A 19,363-nucleotide genomic window follows, 5' to 3' on the forward strand; every position below is an offset into this window, starting at 1 on the left:
TTTCCATTTTGGGCTGTCTGGTTTAGGCACTTGGTAGGACTTCACCAGTGTTGGAGCAACCTCTTGTGAGAGCTCTACAGCCCACCTGGACCCAGGCTGCCGTGGGAGTGAAGGCACTGTGGTGCTGGCAGGACCCCAAGGAAGGGCTTCAAACCAAAGCTACCGAGTGCAAACCAGGCTGGTGTGGGAGCACCGAAGACCAGCCCATCCCAGCTGGGAAAGGAGAGCCAGGGCCGTGCTCCTGGGACAGCTGGTGTTCCTGGGACAGCTGGTGTTCCTGCGCTGGTGTTCCTGCACCACAGAGGTGACATCCCACAGCACCGCATGCCTCCCACTGGCACTGAGGCTGGTGTGAGCCCTGGGGATCCCTGAGTCCTGCCCTTCCTGGACTCTGTTCCTCTGGGGCTGCTCCTCAGGCAAGGTAGTCACCAAAGTCTTCCCAAAACAGACAAGGCAGAGCTTTCCGGAGTAGCTGGTCATTCCCGACAGCTCTGGTGCATCCCATGGAAGAATCAGTTGAACCCGTACATGGAGTGTGTGAAGTGATTCTGCCCTCAATCCAGAGCCTTTCTCAGGCAACTCCCCATGGAGCTGTGATTCCCCTTTCCAGCCTTCAGCCCCCTCTAATGGGACCACGGGCTCTCTGTCCCATGGGGCGCTGGCTGGGGAGGCTGAAGAGACCCAGGCCCAGCAAGGGCAGCCACACGTGCACAGGCTCTGTCTGCCTCCACTGTGCATCTCCCCAGTGACAGGGAGCCCAGAAACCTTTCAGAGGGCCAGCACACCCGAAACAGAAGCACCTGCCTTGCTCTGCCCTTTTGGGAGGGCTGGACCTGTGCTCTGGTGCTGACCCATCTCAAGCAGCAGGACCAGTTTGCTGGGATCTGCCAGTGACAGTCAGGGCTGAGGTGCTGTGGCCTGGGTGACCATACAGGACAGGTTTAGCCTATTCAGCATAGATTATTATCAATTATTAGGGGTGCACAATTGATTGCAATGTATGTTTATTAAAAAAAAAAAAAGAAAAAAGATGTATAGTGTTCAGAAGCTGTGAAAATAGTGTAAGAACTGTACATTGTGAATTCTGGTTATTTTTTTCTTGTACCATAGAAAAAAATGTATAAAGAATATCAAAAAGCTGATGTGCAGGGATGTTGCCTTATTGTCTGTAAAATGAAGCTCAGGAATATAACTGCTTCAAAGAGCTTCCCAATATTTTATCTGGTATCCTGGTTTGACTTCCTCCTCTATTTAAGCTATTATACATGGATCAGAGTGTTTATGTACTAATTCTATCCTTTTGCCTGCAGGTCAGTTGTAATAAAACTAAGATGCAACTGTGACCTTGTTATTTTCGTTTTGTGAGGTCAGACACGAATGGGAAGGTTCACTAAGAGCTGTGGAATACCTGCCTTCAGGGCCTGTCCTCCAGGTGGAGGAGGGAAGCAGCCTTCAAATCTGGTTGTGCTAAATAAAAGAAGTGTAGGGAGCCCTGGATATATTGTCTCTCTCTCTGGAAGACTGCTGGGCCCTCTGTGTGATGTGGGTGCCTCTCAGGTGGGCACTTGGAGGTTCTGGAGTTTCTCAGGATCTGTGAGGAGGGCAGGTGGCTGTGCCCACGCCCCAGGAAAAGGGCAGCCAATACTCCCAGCCTTGCAGGCTGATTCAGTTTTGCAAGAGCAGCCAAGGTCTGCAAAGCTCAGATATCTCAGAACCCCAGGTAATTCCTGCTGCCTGGTGCTGGGATAAGTATCTCTCCAGCCTGGAAGCTATGGAGGGCTTGGAGTCTGTCCTGTCAAGTGGAGCCCAGGAACCCCACTGGGAAAGAAGAGTGTCAGGGTAGAGGGCCCAGCCACAAGTGCCTGTTCTGCTCCACCTGGATGGATGGGATGGTCCCAGGAGTGCCCTGCTCAGAGAGGGGAGAGCCAGAGCATCCTGCAGGGATCACTGGTCATGCCACAGCTCAGGATCAGGAGTCCTTGGGAATGGGTGGATCGCTTGGCATCTATGTCCCATCACTTGGAGGGTGACAGTTGTGTCAAGAGAAGGGAAGGCAGGTCATGGTGCTGAAGAAAGTCTTACTGTATAGAGATACACAGTGGGAAAGGTTCACATGGCTGCAGTCTGTCAGTTTGCCTAAATTCCATGTTTGGACCACATCAAGCCCTTTTCTGGAACTTCTTGTTGCCAGCACAATACTTTGGAGAATTTTGGATCACCTGCTATCCTCACTCTTCAGTCAGAATCCAAGATCGCTCATTTGGATTTGGTGAAGGCAGAAGACAAAGTCTGAGCACACACCAGGGAGGGTCCTTCCCTGCTGGGCAGCCACTGGAAAACCCAACTCCTCATCTTACAGTTCCATGGATTGGGGCTGCTCTGGGACTCTGTTCCTTTGGCACTGCCACCTACCTTTGCATCCTGGGATGTGCCCTGAGGAAGCTGTCACAGCTGAAGGAGTTGACAGAAGCTGGTGGCTGCATGTGAGTCCACCTGCCCATCCCTGCATGGGGTGTTCCTGTGCTCTGCAGGAGGGAGAGGATCCCTCTCAGCTCTGTTCCCCTGTGACTGACATACAGGAGGGAACATATTTGCAGACATTTCAGTTCCTCTCTGCTACTCCTTGTTGAACTCATGTTCCATTTTTCCTCTGGACTCTTCTCCTGCCCATCTGTCCTTCACTCCATTGCTGAGGGTCCCATTGTCACAGTATCACTGCTGAGGTGGTACAGAAAACCTCCCACCACATCCCAGATGCCCCCGTTGTCTTCAACAGGATCCACGTCTGCACAGTGCCACTGTTACTGCTCCTGAGAGCCCTTGGACAATTCCAGCCTTCCTTGCTTGAGTGACGTATGATGGCTTTCTCCAGCCCCAGAGCTGGGATTCTTCCTGTGGGCACCACAGTCCACACAGCCTCTCCCTCTGTTTCCATACTCAGTGCCAAGGCTGAGGAGCCAGTGTTTGGACCAGCCTTCCAGAAGACTTGGAGCCACTGGCCACTGTCTTTGCTCAGTGGCCCAGACTGGCACCTCACAGCAATTCCTCACACCTTTGTGCCCACTGTCCTGGCTGAGGTGCTTCTCAGACCTTCACCAAGCATCAGATAACATCCAAAAGAGCACACTGTGCTCTCTTATTGTGTGTCTGGGGAGTTCCAAGACCAGCTTTGAGGTTTGGATGAGCTCAAACCCATCCCTGCCAGGACCCAAGCAGGGTGAATGCAGATGTGCACCACCACCTGTTCCTGTCAGGAGCACTTTGAGTTGAATAAGCTGTATTCCCACTAATATTCTGGCATGGCTTCCCCTGGTCTTCATCCCAGCCCTGTGTCTCCTTTGGTGGTCAGGTGAGTATAAATGAAGGGCTGAGGCCTGTATTACAGAGGGCTCCCCTGTGCTGGCACTGCTGGGGCACCTCCAGTGCTGTGTCCAGTTCTGGGCTCCTCATGACAAAAAGGACATTGAGGGGCCGGAGTGTGGCCAGAGAAGGGAACGAAGCTGGGGAAGGGTCTGGAGCACAGTTCTGATGAGGAGCTGCTGGGGGGGCTCAGCCTGGAGAAAAGGAGGCTTAGGGGGAACCTTTTCACTGTTCCTGACAGGAGGGAGGAGCCGGGGGGGTGTCGGGCTCTGCTCCCAAGGAACGAGGAAAATGGCCTCAAGCTGTGCCAGGGGAAGGTCAGATTGGACATTAGGAGGAAATTCTTCCTGGAAAGGGTGGTCAGGCATTGGAAGGGGCTGCCCAGGGAGGTTTGGAGTCCCCACTCCTGGAGGTGTCCCAGGAAGGCCTGGCCGTGGCACTCAGTGCTCTGCGCTGGGGGACAAGGTGGGGATGGGGCACAGGGTGAACTCAATGGGCTGGGAGGGCTTTTCCAACCTCAGGGATTGTGGGATTCTCCTAATACCACAGGTGCTGCTTTTCAGCACAACTCCATTTTCACTTTGACTCCTGATAGAATTCACGCACGTGGCCATTGCTTTGAGCATAGGAAGGGTCCAGGGAAAGGAGGAGCTGCTCTGAGGAATAAGAAAACAGCTACTGAAATTTTTTCTTTATGTTTAAAGCTGTGCAAGTGCTTGGAGAAGAGGATGAAGCACAAACTCCCTCTCCTGGAGAAACAGAGCACTGTTGTACTGGAAATAGAACAGCTGGGCTGCTCTGTGGGGCATCTGCCAGACAGCCTTTTGTCTTTGCATAAATCCCAGGTGGAAAGGCTGGACAGGCCCGACCATCAGGAGAATGTGGCATGCTGATATGGTTTGGAGCTGGCTCCCTGCCAAATCTCCAAACTTTACCACAAGAATTCCCCCCCCCCACCCCAAACCAAGGGAGAAGAGGGGAAAAAAACCAAAAGAACCGGAAACAAGAGAGAGACAAAGCAATATATATAAATATATTTACACTTATATTACAGTTACGTACAGTTGAAATATATATACAATTTCACAGGGAAAAGGGAAAGAGGAAGGGAAAAACAAAAACCAAAATTATATATATATATATATCCCGATCAGTAGCCCAAGGTCTATTAACTAAAAGAATTAGCAGAGAATATCTTACTACTCTCCTTGGGACAAGAGAGAGTCCCATTGGAGCGACTGCCGGCAGCCTCCGCCTCCCAAGGTCGACAAGGCCTTACCAGGCCTCACTCCCCAACCCGACAGACTCAACAGCAGGGAAACTTGCACCTCCAAAGCCACTGGAAGGAAAGAGAGCAAAGGCTTTTCTTCCCTTCTTCTTATACCCCAGTTTACGTAAAAATCGCAGGGAATACCGGGTAAATCTGGGCACTTCCTTGGTTACAAGCTGGTCACCAAGGAAGGCCTAGGCCAAACTACCACACATGCCCAGACAGCAAATCCCTGCTCATCTGCAGCAGAGCTGAGTGCAGGGCTGTCACTCTGCAGGTGAAGCTGTGTCAACAGTCCCAAAAGCACAGGCAGGCAGGGTCTGGAGGGCTGAAAGGGGTTGGTGTGTGCAGGAAGGAGCTGCTCACACCTGAGGAGTGCTGGTTGGCAAGGGTGTGTGTGGTAAAGTCTGTCATATCTGTGGGGGTGTCTGTGCCTGTGAGTGCAGACACCAGAGCTACACTGAAAACCATCAGAGACAGTGCTTTGTGTGAGCCCAGCACCTCGTTGGACACCAGACACCTGCTCTGGCTCCCTGGCAGTCACGCCCTGTTGTCCTGACCAAAGCACTTCTGCTCTGTACCTCCTTTTCCTAGACTTGGCCCATACTCAACAAAGTCGGTTCTCACAGATAGAAAGTCAAGAAGAAAATGAGGGCCAGCAAAATTCAGATGCCTCAATTCCCTCTGTGCCTCCGGGAAAAAATTTGCTTTGCTGTCTGACCATGGAGGCAGTTCTGCCTTGGCCAGACAGGAGAGAGCAGCTCATTGGGTGGAGGTGAAGGCAGCCAATGTGGCAGTGCAGGTCATGTTCAATCAGATTATTTGAGAAGAGGGGGAGATCCTGCCCAAGCTTCGAAGGAAAACAGGTTTCTCACCAGGTTCAGAATGGGCTAGCAACCCACCTACTACAGCACAGCTCCTACCCTGACAGCTCTGGATGGACTGATTCCAGGTGATCTGTCTTGAGAGGCTGTTGCAGCTTTTTGAGAAGAAAGAGCTTCATCATGAGGCCCTGCAGACATTGTCAGAACCCATTGATGAGCCCTCCAGTTTGTGAGTATCCCCTTGAGAGGAAGCTGCAGACTCCAGTGAGGTTTCCCCTCAGTCTCCTCTTCTCCAGGCTGAACAAGCCCAGCTCCCTCAGCCACTCCTTGTATGGCTTCCCCTCAAGACCCTTCATGCTGGTGAATGGTGGGATGTCATAGGTCAACCCTCTGCATAATGCAGCCCACAGCTGATCTGGTTCCCTGCACCAGCATCCTGTGTTTCTTTCTTTTTCCCTCTGCACCCAGGCTTGAGCTGGAAAAGCAGGAGGGAACTAAGTAAGAAGGGAGGACAGAAGGATTCAGATCCTGCAACTGCACATCAGAGTGTTCCTGAAGACATTTGAACCTGATCCTAATTTCAAGGGGTTGGTGGAAACCACCTTGAAATCCAGCCAGTTCCTGCTTCCTGAAGAAATGTCAGTGTGACTGAAGCCACCTTTTTCGTGAGATCACAGCACCAACGTGTGACCTGGATGCCAGAACATTTCCAGAGGGGGGGTAGAGCCACCTGGCAGGTGCTGACTGAAGGTGGCACCAGGGAGAGGTTATTTGGGTAGGAGAGATTCGTGTGTCCCTGGAGAACATGTTATCCCCAGGTGAGCAGTGCTGGAGATGCTCCTGGGCCTCCTCTGGAGTCCTCTGCTGCTGCTGCTTTGAAGCCCAGTAAATGCATTGCTGCTGCTGCTGCTGCTGCTTTGGTATAAATTTTTCAACTAATAACCAGTAATACTGAGTAGTTCTGCTGTGTATAAATATCCTCTATGCAGCTGGAGTGGAATGGGCTTTGGAGGACAGGGTGTGACAGCAGGGGCTGCAGGAACAGGCACAGGGTTCTTGAGGCTATAAACACCTCAGCAGTGGTCACTGGTTGTCAAAGGGATGGGATTTGGGGGTAGGGTAAAACCATCCTTAAACAAAGAGAACAAAAACAAGCCTCTGGCAGAAGGAAATCACAGATACAGGAATTCAGGTGTAATGTGGGGTTGGTTACAAACCAAGGAAGGATGAGTGTGTTTGCAAAGGTGTAAAAACCTTGGTTTCCTCAGCTACTGCAGAGTGAGGAGGGAAAACCCATGGACATCTGTGCTTCTCCTGGCAAAGGCTGAGGCTGCTGCCTTGTGCTACGACACCCCACACCCTCCTCCACTCTGAAAGCCCCAGAGAGGCAGTGGAAGGTGAGTAGAGCCTCCAGGAAAAGGGGAGCACAAGTATGTCTGTGAGCGCTGATTTTAACTGTATGTAACACTTCTGGTGTATGTTAACTTCTGGTGGTCATTTGAACTAAGTAAACCTAATTCTTTAGTTCCATGCTTAATACGTTAATGAAACTACCAATAAATTCATGGATTTGTATAAAAACATGTTTCCTTTCATCTGCAACAAAATGTTGAGGGCAAGGAATTGGTAGGAATACAAGGAACTTAGTTCCTAACTCGCATGCAACGAGTTGCTAGAAATTTGAGGGTGGGAGTGCTGTGACATAAAAAACCCAAAACTCTGTGAAGGACATATCATCCTCCTGTGTGTGAGCCAAGGTGTGCAGGTAGCTCTTAGGGTCTAAAAACCCCTGGCCATACAGCTGGGTCCCTGCCAGTGCTCCAGAGTGAACTGTCTGGGCTTTAAAACCAGAATTTGCTGAAGCCCCCTGAGACCCTCTGCCCATCCTGCACAGCCTCAGGTGGCCTCAGGTGCTGCAGACAGGGGGGTGACAGCAAGTTGAGGGTGCAGAGGTCCATGCATGGGTGAGGAGTGGCCCTGGTGTGTCCCCAGTTCTCCTCCCCAGTGAGTCTGGGGGGGACAGAGGCTCTGGGGGAGCTGGCCAGGGATGAGCAGAGGGATCTGGATGGGTGGAGGGTGGCAGTGTGCTTGGGGAGGGGGGTGCTGAGCAGGTATGAGGGGCTGCACCCGCTGGCAGTGGTGGCTCTGGGTGGGTGGTGAGGTGCCAGGGCTGCACAAGAGGAGCCTGAGGGGCCCTGAGGACTGGGCTGGGGGTGCTGGGGGTGTGGAGGTGGCACTGGGGTGCAGCAAGGGGTCCTGAGGGTGCTGCTGTGGATGTCACAGGGTGAGGAGGTGTCACAGGGTGATGGGGTGGTGGAATGCACTTCAGCTGTGGCACTGGGCTCTGGGGCTTTTGGTCCCCTCCATGTGCAGGGTTCTGTGATGGGCACATGTAAGTTCCTACTTATGCTGCCCCCTCATCCCACCCCACCAGGGCAGAAGGGCTGAGAAACAGATATTGTTTCCCCGTGTCACTGGAGAGGGAAACTGTGCTTTAACCATGGTCTATCTTGACCTGGGAGCTGGTGGAGAGATACTGTGGATGTGTCAGTGTCTGTTGTGGAGGAAACACTGGATGGAAACACTGAGCCAGGCAGCTCACATTTTAAAAAACTCATACAGGCATGAAAAATGTTAATTTGACACTTGGAACTTTGTTTGTTTGTTTTGCTTTGTATTTCCTCTATTTTTCAGGAAGGAAGGCCCAGAGACAGTGAGACATCACTGGGATCATTCAGCTTGGTACTGAGAGGAAGGAAAATCCCAGAACCCTAAATTCCTTGGGACAACCTGTGTGGGAAAATCACCTACACATGGAAGACTGAGTGTGAACTGACCTAAGGCAACGTGAGGAGAGAGCTTGTCCCATCCCAGTGTCACAGACTGTGCTTTCCCAGGAGGCTGCTCTGGTGGGGCTGGAGGGCCACTGGCTGGGGCAGAGCTGGGCTGAGCTCTTCTTCATGCAGGACTTGCTGCTGGGATTGTTTGGGGCCTGGAAGGAGACCTCAGGAGACCCTCTGATCCCTCCCACTGCCCGCAGCAGGTCCGTGGTCTGGACTCAGCCGCCCCAGAAGCGCTGCTCCAAACTTTGGCACCTGAAGCATCTTTCCTGCACTTCAGAGCTGTGACTCCCTGGGCCACTCACTCTGCTTTTTGCCTTTTACAAGGGGGCACTGGCAGCACAGGCTCCCAGCTGCTCTGCTGCAGATGCAGCAGCACAGGCAGGCTCTCCTCAGCAGGGCAGGGGAGTGCTCCAGTGCATCACTATTCCTGGAACAATCCTAGGCTGAGTCTCGTCTCCTCATTCTCTGAGTAACCATGACCTGGCTCAGCCCAGGCAGTTTATCACAGCACAGCTGGCTGCAGGATGTGGATTAAAGCTTAAAAGATGTTCATGGGGACTGGTTATTTGTTCATCTACATCTTTTCATATTCACTTGAGCCATGTCTCAGGACCATTCCAGCTTCAGCCTACCTGTGCCCCACCTGGGTAGTTCCCCCCTGCACACAGGTGGGCAAATACCTGGGGAATCTTTTCTAATCAAAGGAAAATGCAATGGATCTGGAACAGACACAGGGGTAGCAGGGAGAAGGAGCCAAGGTCCTCCTGGGGAGAAGGAGCCACGGTCCCAGTCTGCTCTGCCTGAGGGCAGCAGGAGGTTTGGCTGCAGGCCCAGTGCTGGCAGAAATGCCAAGGGGCTTGGGCAGGGTGCCAGCCACTGCCTTTGAAGGGGACCCTGACCAGAGAAGTGGGGTCTGCAGGAAAACAAAGCAAAATCAGAGCCAATAGAAGAAAGAGCCAGCAGAAACAAGAGACTCCGGCTGGTGTGTTCAGGAATCTTCCAGGAGAAACCACAGCTGTGAAGGAAATACTTCTGCCCTTGAAGGACTGTAGCTGTCCCAGGGCATGAAGCTGGCACCAGATGGTGGCAGCTGGGATGGCTGTGGCCATCCCAGTGGTGAAATCAAACAGCAAACTGCGAGTAGACAGAGTGGCAAGACAAGGGTTTTAATAATGAAAGTGTTGCTGGTAACATAGGTAAGGAAATGTGCTTGCTTACAGGTTTGAAGCTGACAGCATCCCTTTAAATAAGGAAATACATTTGCTGAGAGGAGAAAGTTACCTGGAAAGCCCTGTACAAGGCTGCAGTGGAGCAGCTAACACTACTCTGGGTCAAGTGCTCTGAATATTCTCCACAGACTGGCTTCTAAAAATCTCTCACTTAGAAAAAGAAATTCTTTTTAAAAAAAGGCAACCTGTGATTGTCTATCCTAGCAGTGCCCTGTGACATTTGTACAGTAGAAAAGTGGTGCTTTAAATAGTGATTTGAAAGCTACTGCCACGTGCTTTATACAGCATGCAACAACACCATGGACTGGGGACCCACCGGGGCTGCAGAGCCGCCTCCGACAGCTCCAGCACCCTGGGGAAGTGCCACGGGAGCCATGGCCAGGCTGGACCTCCTCCCAGTGGCTGCATCTCCGTGTGCTGTCCTTCCAGTAACACAAATATTAAATACACTCAGTCTGTAAATAGTTTAACAATCTTTGTCAGCAACAATATTTACTTCGGCAAAACCAGAATTGCAAAGAACAGACGTGTCCGTCACACAGTCTGCAGCAAGTTCTTTGGTGGAAGCGAAGAAGTGAAGCAAAGGCTCCTTCTTGCTAGAGCCTGAGGAAGAATATTGCACAGAGACTCATAGGAGACATGCTGGTGATTCCAAATGGGAGCATCACTGCGGGAGAGCTTCCTTCTCTGCCGGCTTCGGGAGAACGGGCTCCTCCAGGCTCGGTGATTCACAGCTGTTCTCCGGTAGCCTTGCTCTGGGCTGGGGGAGCAGTGACACTCGAGTAAACTCAGGAAGAAGGGGATGACTGCTGAGGACTGAGGAATGGGAAGAAGGATGGAGGGTGGATGGCAGAGGAGGGGAGGCAGCACAAGCAGAGGTTCACACAGACCCGCAGCCCTGCTCCATGTGCCGGTCACTGAATGTCCCTGTCTGGCTCCCCCTGCTCCTGGATCAGGCGGGGAATGAAGATCACCCTGACCTGGCTGTGCACAGAACAGCCCCTCCAAAGCCCAGCTGGTTCTTTCATACCATTTGCTCCTACCTTGGACCAAAACACATCACACATGTCTGTGTGTCCCGTGGATGTGGCACACAGCCGCTCCACCGGGATGGCACATCCCTGTGATACCTGCACCCGCCTCCTGAACACCTGCCTCCAACCTCCACAGCTCCCTGCTCCAAGGTCACAGCCTGATCCAGATCAGACTGCAGCCATGATGGCTCCTGGGCTTTTTGCCCCTCAGGACATGCCAAGGTGCCACCATGAACATGGTGGTCTCCATCTCTCATCCCCCTTGAGCAGAGCTGGGCAGGGACTGGGCACTGCGGCTTCGGGGCAGGAGGAGGGAAGCAGGAGCCAAGGCAAGAGACAAGGCTGGGCAGAGCCTCCTGCTCCACACCCATGGCCTGGGCACAGCCAAGGTGAGGCCAGCAGGGTTGTCTGAAGAGTTTGGATAGAGAGGGAGAGGGAGAGGGAGAGGGAGAAGGAGAGGGAGAGGGAGAAGGAGAGGAAGAGGGTCGGAGAGGGTCGGAGAGGAGAGGTTTGGAGAGGGCAACATTGGGCTCTTTGCTCCGTGATTTCCTGTTACCACCCAGGTGAGGTCATCTCACCACGCAGTCTTGTCATGAGCTGCTCCAGTTCTCATGAGAGTGACTACTAAAACTGGGGGGGGAAAGACTAAAGAAAGAAAACTGAAGTTCTTGACAATCAAAGGAAGTTTTGTTTCAGGCACTGGTGTCCTCTGTGGGGATGTGTCAATGGAGGAAAACCAAAGTACCAGAGTTGTGCTGTCAATTTGCAGTGACTGGAAATTCAAACAAGTTTATATGCTGGGAAAATGACTCCAGTTTCCCCTGGATGAGGCACGTTAGCCCTGCATGTTCTCCGGCACAACGGAAACACTGCACTGCCTGCTGCAGGCTCACAGCATCCACCCCCAGCACCTCCCTTCACCACTGCTGCAGGTGCAGGTCCATGCTGGTGTTCAGGTTGAGGTCGGTAACATCCAGGAAATCGATGTTGAAGATGCTGGGACCCACGGGGGTGAGTGACCCGAAGCCGGTGGCAGAGCTGGGGGGGGTGAGGTCCAGCCACTCCATCGTTTCCCATGGAGACTCAGTGAAACTCATTTGTAAACTGGAGCCTTCAGCAGGGGAAGGGGAGAGCTGGGTTTCCATGGGTGAGAGGGGAGTCTGTAAAATCTCCTGGGAGTTGAGCAGTTCATCTGCGGCTTTGCCAGAGAACCCCTCCATCATCCCCTCAAAGTGGGGCTCCTCTGTCCCCATCTTCAGCAGGGCCATGTCGCTGACCCTGCCCAGGGGGCTGTTCAGCAGCACCTCGAGGTGGGCGTCGCTGCTGCCCGGGCAGTGCTCGAAGGGCAGCGGTGTGGGGGGGACCTGCTCGAAGGGGGCTGGGGGCTTGGGGAGAGAGGCACCAGTGCTCCCTGGAGACACCGTTATCTGAGGTACTTTCTGGAGGCAGGACCGATCTTCCTTGGCAGTGGCTGGCATTTCTGTCAACAGATGAGAGGGATTTGAGGTGCCCTGGCAGTGCCCACCACTGCTGGGCACAGAGGCACCACTACAGCCCCCCACCTGGACTCTTGGGCTTCCCTCTGGAGACCTGCTCCCCACTCGACCCCCCTTGGCACTGCTCACCCACCCCCTGCCACACACATTCCTGCTTTCTGACCTTGATCCCCTGGGTTTGCACACAGTCCCTAGGGCACAAGCACTGCCAGCTGTCCCCAAGGGGCTGGGATAGGGCACAGGGGAGGGCACCAGCAGTACTGTACATGGGAGATGGCACTGGCAGCACTGGGAATGGTGGGGGACACTGGGGGCTCTGTGTGGGGAGGGGGCTGGCAGTGCTGAGCACAGGCTGTTGCCCTGCTGCCCCTTCTCTCTGCACAGTCTGCACAGGTGACAGCCAAGCCCAGACCACCCCACCGGGATGGCACACACAGGAACAGGCTCTGGGAGGGCTAATATGCCTTTGGATTCAATCTCAGTGGCAGCTGGCACAGGAGGGCTGATGAAAGCTATGTTCAACTCAGGCAGCTCTGCTGGGGTGCACAGAATGCACTGAGCCTCAGGGACCAATGCTGGCTGGGAGGGGGAGCCCTGGAGGGGAACAGTGAAGCAGTGCATACCTCCACTCTCAATCAGCACGTCCAGGAGCTCATCCATCTGCTGACTTCGTGTCATCTGCTGCAGCAAACGACAAAGAGAAGAGTAGAGGGCATTAGGAGGAGAGTCCCTCCAGCCATAAGCCAGGTAGATGGCTCTAGATCCCAAAAAAGTTGGCTCTGTTCCCCACAAATGGCTTCCTCCCGTGCAGGAGAGAGGCCACATCAACATGAGGCTGGCAGTGGTGTTCAGGTGGGCACTGCAGGGACCTGGGACATCACGGTAGATCCAGGGACCAAGGTGCCCTGCTCTGCCACCAACCCTCTGCTCAGTGGACACCACAGCCCTGTCCCAGGGCCACCAAGACACATGGACATTTTGGCCCCAGCACCTCGCACTGGCACTGCCTGCACTCCCTGCACCGCCCAGGCATCTTCCTCTCCCTGTCTGGAAACTGGCAGGACTTCCTGCACTCCAGCATGAGCCAATTCTCATCACTGCAACAGCATCACTCTGCATTCCTAAAGCCACCATCATTCCTGGCACTGAGGCTGCTGCCAGATTCTCATGGAAGGGGTTCATGGGCAATGGACAGTCCTCCTGTGGGAACAGCACTCCGGGATAAGGCTCGAGGGCAGATGGCACAGAGCATTAACAACCCCTGTTGTTAATGGGCTAAGGAGTGAAGGTGAGCTTCCTGGTGACTGGGGGAATGCTCAAGGGTCTATTCCTCACACAACACTGAGCACTCCAAAGAGGAATACACCAGCAGCCTGGGTGTTTGGGGGGTGTCAAGGGGTGCACAGCAGACACTGTCCTGCCCAGCGTGGTCTCTGACTGCTTCATGGCAGCCAGTCAGCAGCTAACCCTTAAAAAAAGCCCATGCCTCTGAAAACAGGCCTGTTCTACCCAGAGACCCCAGAATAGGTTGGAACTCCTGTAGCTGAGCCCCACTATCTGCAGAAGGGCACCCTGGGCAGCCCCAGCCCTGTAGAAAACAAAAACCATGCAGTTACCTGCTTCACTGCATCCTCATAGGGTGGAGGCTGCTTTACCTCTGACAGGGCTGGGCTTGACTTACAAAAACTTGGGGATGGAATAGAAAACTTTTGACCTGCCTGCGCAGCCATCTGCTGGGGAAATACAGGGAAAGGGAGTCAGTGCACAGGGAGGCACAGAGGGAGGCCCAGCTCTCTCATCCCTGCTGAGGTCGGGCTGGGGCCAGGGAAAATAACTATTTTGTGGGTCAAACAAACAAAATGCCTGGCCTTCCAGCAGGGTAGAGGCAGGTAAACTAACTCCCTCAGCCTGGTTCTGAGCCCCAGGGCCAGGCTGGCCTCTGGTTACTGCTGGAGCACGGGAATGGTGTCCCAGAGCATCCTGGTGCTTGGCCCAGCCGGGGATGTGCAGGGCAAGGGGAAGACAGAGAGGGGCTGTTGGTGTTTGGCTGCACTTGGCCACTGATGTGGCACCTCCCAAGCTGTGTCCCAGCCCCTCTCCATTACTGCCTGTCTGATGACATCTCACAGAGCCCAGGCCAAGGAAGACCATGCAACAGAGGGAAACCTTGGCCTGTGCCAAACACCTGCATATGATTGCCAGCTTTTTGCCATGCTCCCGTTCCAGGAGAGACCTCTTCTGAAGGTCCAGTGCCTGCCAGCTGCTGTCCCCATCACTTCTAGGCCCCTGTGTGTCCTTCCCCACTGCCTTGTCCCATGAGAGCCAATACCAGGGGAAGCAGCGTCACCCCTGCAGGGGTTGGATCCAGGGGTGGATCCAGGGCAGCAGTGAGGTCACTCGGCCTGGCCATGCACATCCTGGCCACCCTTCTGTGGAGAGCAGCTGGAAGGAATACTATCCCTGGCTCGTGAGGAACAGCACTCCAGTGCTAGGCACAGAGTGGTTCTTGCTGAAGAAGAACCCTCACCCTTGGGAGTGTCTTGCAGGCAGCAGAGGAATGCTCAGGATGGTGGTGTCACAGCTGGGATGAGGTACAGGATACCATGGGACCATACCCTCCATATGCCCCTTCCTCTTGGGCTGGGAGGGAGAAGCTGGAGATGACCCCACAGTATCACTGCTCCCTCCTCACACTCACTGACCACTGCCCAGCCTTCCAGAGCAGCCCCACTGCCTCTCTGGGATATCATCTCACAGTACTGTGTCCCACTGCCTACTGCTCCCACAGCTCTGCCCCAGTGCTCAGTTCACCTCTACAGCCCCGCTGCTGGGGTCACCCCCTGCATTCCCTGCTCTTTGCCCCCTGCCCAGCTCATCCTCCCCATGGCCCAGTTCACCCAAACCAGTGTTCACATCACCCTCTTCACCCTTGAAGCAGCCCCACCACCTGCCTCACTCCAACCCCACTGCCCTCCGTGCCCATCCCACTGGCAGCCCTGTCTCTGCCCCTCCTTGCCCTAAATTGCTGCCCATTCCCACCTCGCTGGCTGTGCTGGTGCCAACTGCCCATGGCGCTGCCTCCCCATCCGCTGGAGGGGTTGGACATGGTGCCATGCCCACGCTGTGCCGCCGTGCAGGGCTGCCCACAGTGCCTGCACCCCGGGGCACATGGCTGGGATGGCCCTGCTCTGGGCTGGGCTGTTCCTCAGCGGCTGTTTGTGCTCAGCCTGCCCCTGCCGTGCTCCTCCCTGAGCCCTGTGTGCTCACCTGGCACCCTGGAGTGGGACAGGCCATGGGAGAGGTGGTGCTGCTCCCTGGGGAGCCCCAAGAGGGAGCTGGGATGAATTGGGCTGTGATCAGCAGAACTTTCTGGTGCTTTTTGTGTTGGCGGCGTGTGCCCCTCCCCAGGCACTCGTACCTGTCCAGAGGGCTGAGTGAGGAGTGGTGGTTGCTGCAGACAACGCCCTGCTGGGCTGGTGGCCTGGTGGGGAGGCACGAGCTCTATCTGATTGCACACCCCAACTGCAGGCCCTGCTTTAGCTTTCTGACAAAAGGCTTCCCAGGATAACTGCTCTCCTCCAAGCCAGTGGTGAAAATCCCACACACACTGCTGGGAGCCACAATGGCTTGGCAAGATGCTGGAAAGCCCTGCAACCCTGCAGAGGGGTCTCCCAGGGGTGTAGGAACTGTGCCAGGGCTCTCCCAGGAGCTGAGGGATCCATGCTGGTGCTTCCCTGCTGTGTACAGAGCTGTGCCAGGGCTCCATGGGGCACGAGCAGCTGTGCCAGGACTCCCCTGAGGGGAGAGGCAGCTGAGTTTGGGCTCCTTTAGGGCAGAAGTAGCTCTGCCAATGCTTCCCCAGGGACGAGGGAGCTTTGCCAGGACCCCTCCAGGGGCAGAGGGAGCTGTGTCAGTGCTCAACCAGGGGCAGAGAGAGCTGTGCCAGGACTTCCCAGGGCAGAAGGTGCTATGCCAGGGCTCCCCAGGGCAGAAGGAGCTGTGCCAGGGCTCCACAGAGCAGAGGATGATCTGCCAGGAGTCTCCCAGGACACAGGGAGCTTTGCCAGTGCTCACCTATTGGCAGGGAGAGCTGTGCTGGGGTCCCCTGGGGAAGAGTGGAGCTGTGCCAGGGCTTCCCCAGGGCAGCAGGAGTTGTGCTAGGGCTCCATGGGGCATGGGAGCTGTGCTGTGCCCCTCCCAGGGCAACTGGGTGCCAAGGCAGGGCTCCCCAAGACATACCCTCCAAAGAACCCTGCAGTGCCATCAGCTTCCAACCCACCCATCTGGGATACTCTCTGCCTTTCCAGGCAGTGCCATGTGCTGTGATGGCTCCTGGGTGCCCAGCCTGAATTCCAGCAGTCCCGGGCTGACAGGCCAGGCCTGCAGTGGGCTGTGTGTGCCCGAGGGGGGCTGGGCTCACTCTCACACTCACCGGTGCTGTGCGGAGGCAGGAGCTGCCGGTCGGGGACCCGCTGCGCCCGTCCGCGGGCACGGGGGACACCGGGAGCAGGTAGTGGCTGTTGGGGGACGGCGGGAGGCTGATGTGCTGGGGGCTCTTGGCAGCCCCGAGGGGAGAGTGCTGGGGGGAGCACTGCGGGCTCAGGAATGTCGAGGAGGTGATGGTGCTTTGCCCCGCAGGCTCCAGGCAGTGGCTGTTTACAATGTGGGGCACCTGCGGCACCGCACGGTTACTGAGCTTGTCCGAGCTGCCTGCCTGGCCTTTCGAGGCCTTTTGTTTGGATGCAAATGGACAGCTGGACACGGCGTTTTCTTGCTTGATGGGGACACCAAAGAAATGCTGAGCAGACTGCTGCTTCTCCTCAAGGCCATTGCTTCTCTTTCGCTTCTGAAGCTGCATCCGCAGCTCTTCCACCTGCCTCTGCTCTTGCTGCAGCTTCCACGTCAGTTCATTTATGACCTTCTGCTTCTCCACCAGCATCTTGTCTTTCTCTGTGTCAATTCCTTCCAGTTCCAGCTGGATGCTCCCTCCATTCATGCTGCTCATGAGGCTTTCTTCAGCACTGCCATGAACTGGAGATGGCTGGAGACCGAACTGTGGGGAAGACATGGGCCCATCATTGAAAGTGTCTGGCAAAGAGCCGCTCACAGAGAGATCAGAGGAGGCGGGTGAGATGGGTGGGGTGGAGCTGGTGCTGCCAAAGTGGTAGAAGCCATTTGATAACATGCTGGTGGAGGACTGCGACTGGTAACTCGACAGCGTGCTTGTTGGAGTGACTGGGAAGGTGACGGTGGTGATCTCACTGAAGTTTGGCACCGTGTTGCTGCCGCACTCCTGGAAGGGCCGCAGACGCTCCATCAGCGCTGTCTTGGTACCTGACACAGGCAGGCCTCGTATTCGGAGCTGCTGCCTCAGCTCTGACACCTAGAAGGAAAGTCACTCCTGATCAGTCTCAGTGGCAGATGAGCCCTTTAGAAACCCAACACTTCTAACAAGCAGGCTCAGATCACAGGCTTGCAGCTCCCAGTGTTAAAGCTCTGCCCTCCCGGGTGCTTCACTGTCTCACCAGTCACCCTGTGCAGGCCTGACCCCTGCACATCCTGCAGAATCTCCACCTTTCCTAACAGGAAAACCTTCCTTCTTCCTCCAGGAACTGTGACTCTCCAGGAACCAGCAGTGGCCCTTGGGCCATGGAGGCAACTCAAGATTCCCTTCCTAGCAGGAGGTTTCTCCATGAGCAGAGGACTTTCACACAGACCAAAAGCCAGCTGACAGCTCAGAGAATCTGATCATACACCTTGGAGCCACATACTCCATGTTCAGGCATCTGCACAGGATACAGTCACCTGAGCTGTGGCATTGCTGTGGCCAAACTCATGTTATTTCCACCTCTAACAATGAATGTTGCCCCCAGCTCTCTGCTCCTAGAAGGATTTGGCCTTCCCCATGGCTGAGGGTCCATTAGCAAAGTATAAAAGAACTGCTGATGTGTTTCTCCCTTATGGCCTGTCTTGCCTACATGAGAGATGTTCAAAGCAGTGCATGTAGCAGGAGATACCTGCTCGTGCAGAGAGCTGAGCTGGCCTGGCTGCAGGGACCACTGAGTCACTAAGGGGAGGCCATGCTGACCTTCCAGCTGGTCTGTTGGAGTATCCTGATGTTCACCATAAAACCACAGAAGGTATGGAGACAGGAGCTGCAGGAGCAGCAGCACAGATCATCCTTTAGCCTTTGGCCTGGCCTGCAGCCTCCCCAAGCTAGACCTAAGGTTTGCTGATACACACACTGGAGCAATGCACCCCTTCATGACCTGCAAAGCACAAAGCCCTCATGTTCAGGTACCACCACAGTGCCCAAGCCCTGCCCCAGTGTGCTGTGCTGTACTCCTGGGCTTGCTGAGAGCACAGTGGGTGGGCTGTGCTGACCTGTAACTCGCTCTCTCCCAGCCTGTGGCACTCCACTGCACACTCAGGCTGTGAGATTCTGCTCCTGCTGCGACAAAGTTTGCACTCACTTTGAGATCATCCAGGTTGGATGGCAGAGGGCCTGGCTTGATAGACGAGACACAAGTCTGGCCTGAAAAGGTGGTTTTCACTGGAGAAAGAGGGGTGTTGTTGACAGAAGTTGATGAAGAATTTGAACTTTTGACCATTTGTTCATTTGATTGCCTGAAATAACAAAGGAGATTTGGGGTAACTTGTCGGTCCCCTCAGGGTCTCTGTGACCAGCATCCCATCCCTCTGCTCCCTTAGGAGCTGTCTCCTGCATGAGGCCTATGGATGGCCACCCCAAGGAAAAGCAGGCTGGGCTGTAGGAGGTTGCTGGTCTCCCACCAGCAGGTTGCAGATGCCTCAGCCAGTCCACAAAGCCAGAATGGACAGTCTGTGCTGTTCCCAAGCTTTTATGTTTCACTGGCATGCCTCTACCCCCTTGCACTGGCACAAATGGGTACTAGGCAGGGGAAAGTTTGGAGAGAGATAGGACTAAACCCTGCTGCTGTCACAGTGCCACTCACTTTAGCTGTCCTTGGTGCATCCCGGAGTAGCTGAAGTGCTGTTGCTGCTGCTGCTGCTGCTGGCTGAGGATCTGGAGCTGCAGGAAGAGCTGCTGTTGTTGGAGCAGTCTGGCATATGCAGAATCCATGGGTGGAGGGGATTTCTCTGCCTTCTGGTCTGGAGGGATGTACTGGTGGTATTTGAGCTTCTTCACTTTGGGCTTCGTGTCCTTGGGCTTTTTGTGACGGTTCTTGCTATCAGTGGATGATTTGGACTGTTGGTCCACAAAGGAAAGGAATGAGCTGTGAAAAGAGCTCCTGCCACCCTCGGTGGGACCTCAGAGGCCTGGGACA

The 19,363-nt window shown here is 54.7% G+C and overlaps 1 protein-coding gene across 1 annotated transcript in view; it reads right to left on the bottom strand.

Annotated features, from left to right (window-relative positions):
* Nucleotides 1–9,442: 9,442 nt before the first annotated feature.
* MYOCD (myocardin) overlaps nucleotides 9,443–19,363 on the bottom strand; it is a 37,301-nt gene continuing 27,380 nt past the window's right edge. The window contains exons 8-12 of the mRNA XM_027691640.1: nucleotides 19,031–19,284; nucleotides 18,530–18,683; nucleotides 16,489–17,439; nucleotides 12,680–12,737; nucleotides 9,443–12,040 (exon numbers count right to left, since the gene is read on the bottom strand). Coding sequence (XP_027547441.1) covers nucleotides 11,478–12,040; nucleotides 12,680–12,737; nucleotides 16,489–17,439; nucleotides 18,530–18,683; nucleotides 19,031–19,284 — 1,980 coding nt within the window. The 3' untranslated portion in view covers nucleotides 9,443–11,477. The remainder of the gene's footprint in view (nucleotides 12,041–12,679; nucleotides 12,738–16,488; nucleotides 17,440–18,529; nucleotides 18,684–19,030; nucleotides 19,285–19,363) is intronic.

This window comes from Neopelma chrysocephalum, unplaced genomic scaffold, assembly GCF_003984885.1.
Source record: "Neopelma chrysocephalum unplaced genomic scaffold, ASM398488v2 Primary Assembly neopelma1_84, whole genome shotgun sequence".
Classification (NCBI taxonomy): Eukaryota; Metazoa; Chordata; class Aves; order Passeriformes; family Pipridae; genus Neopelma; species Neopelma chrysocephalum.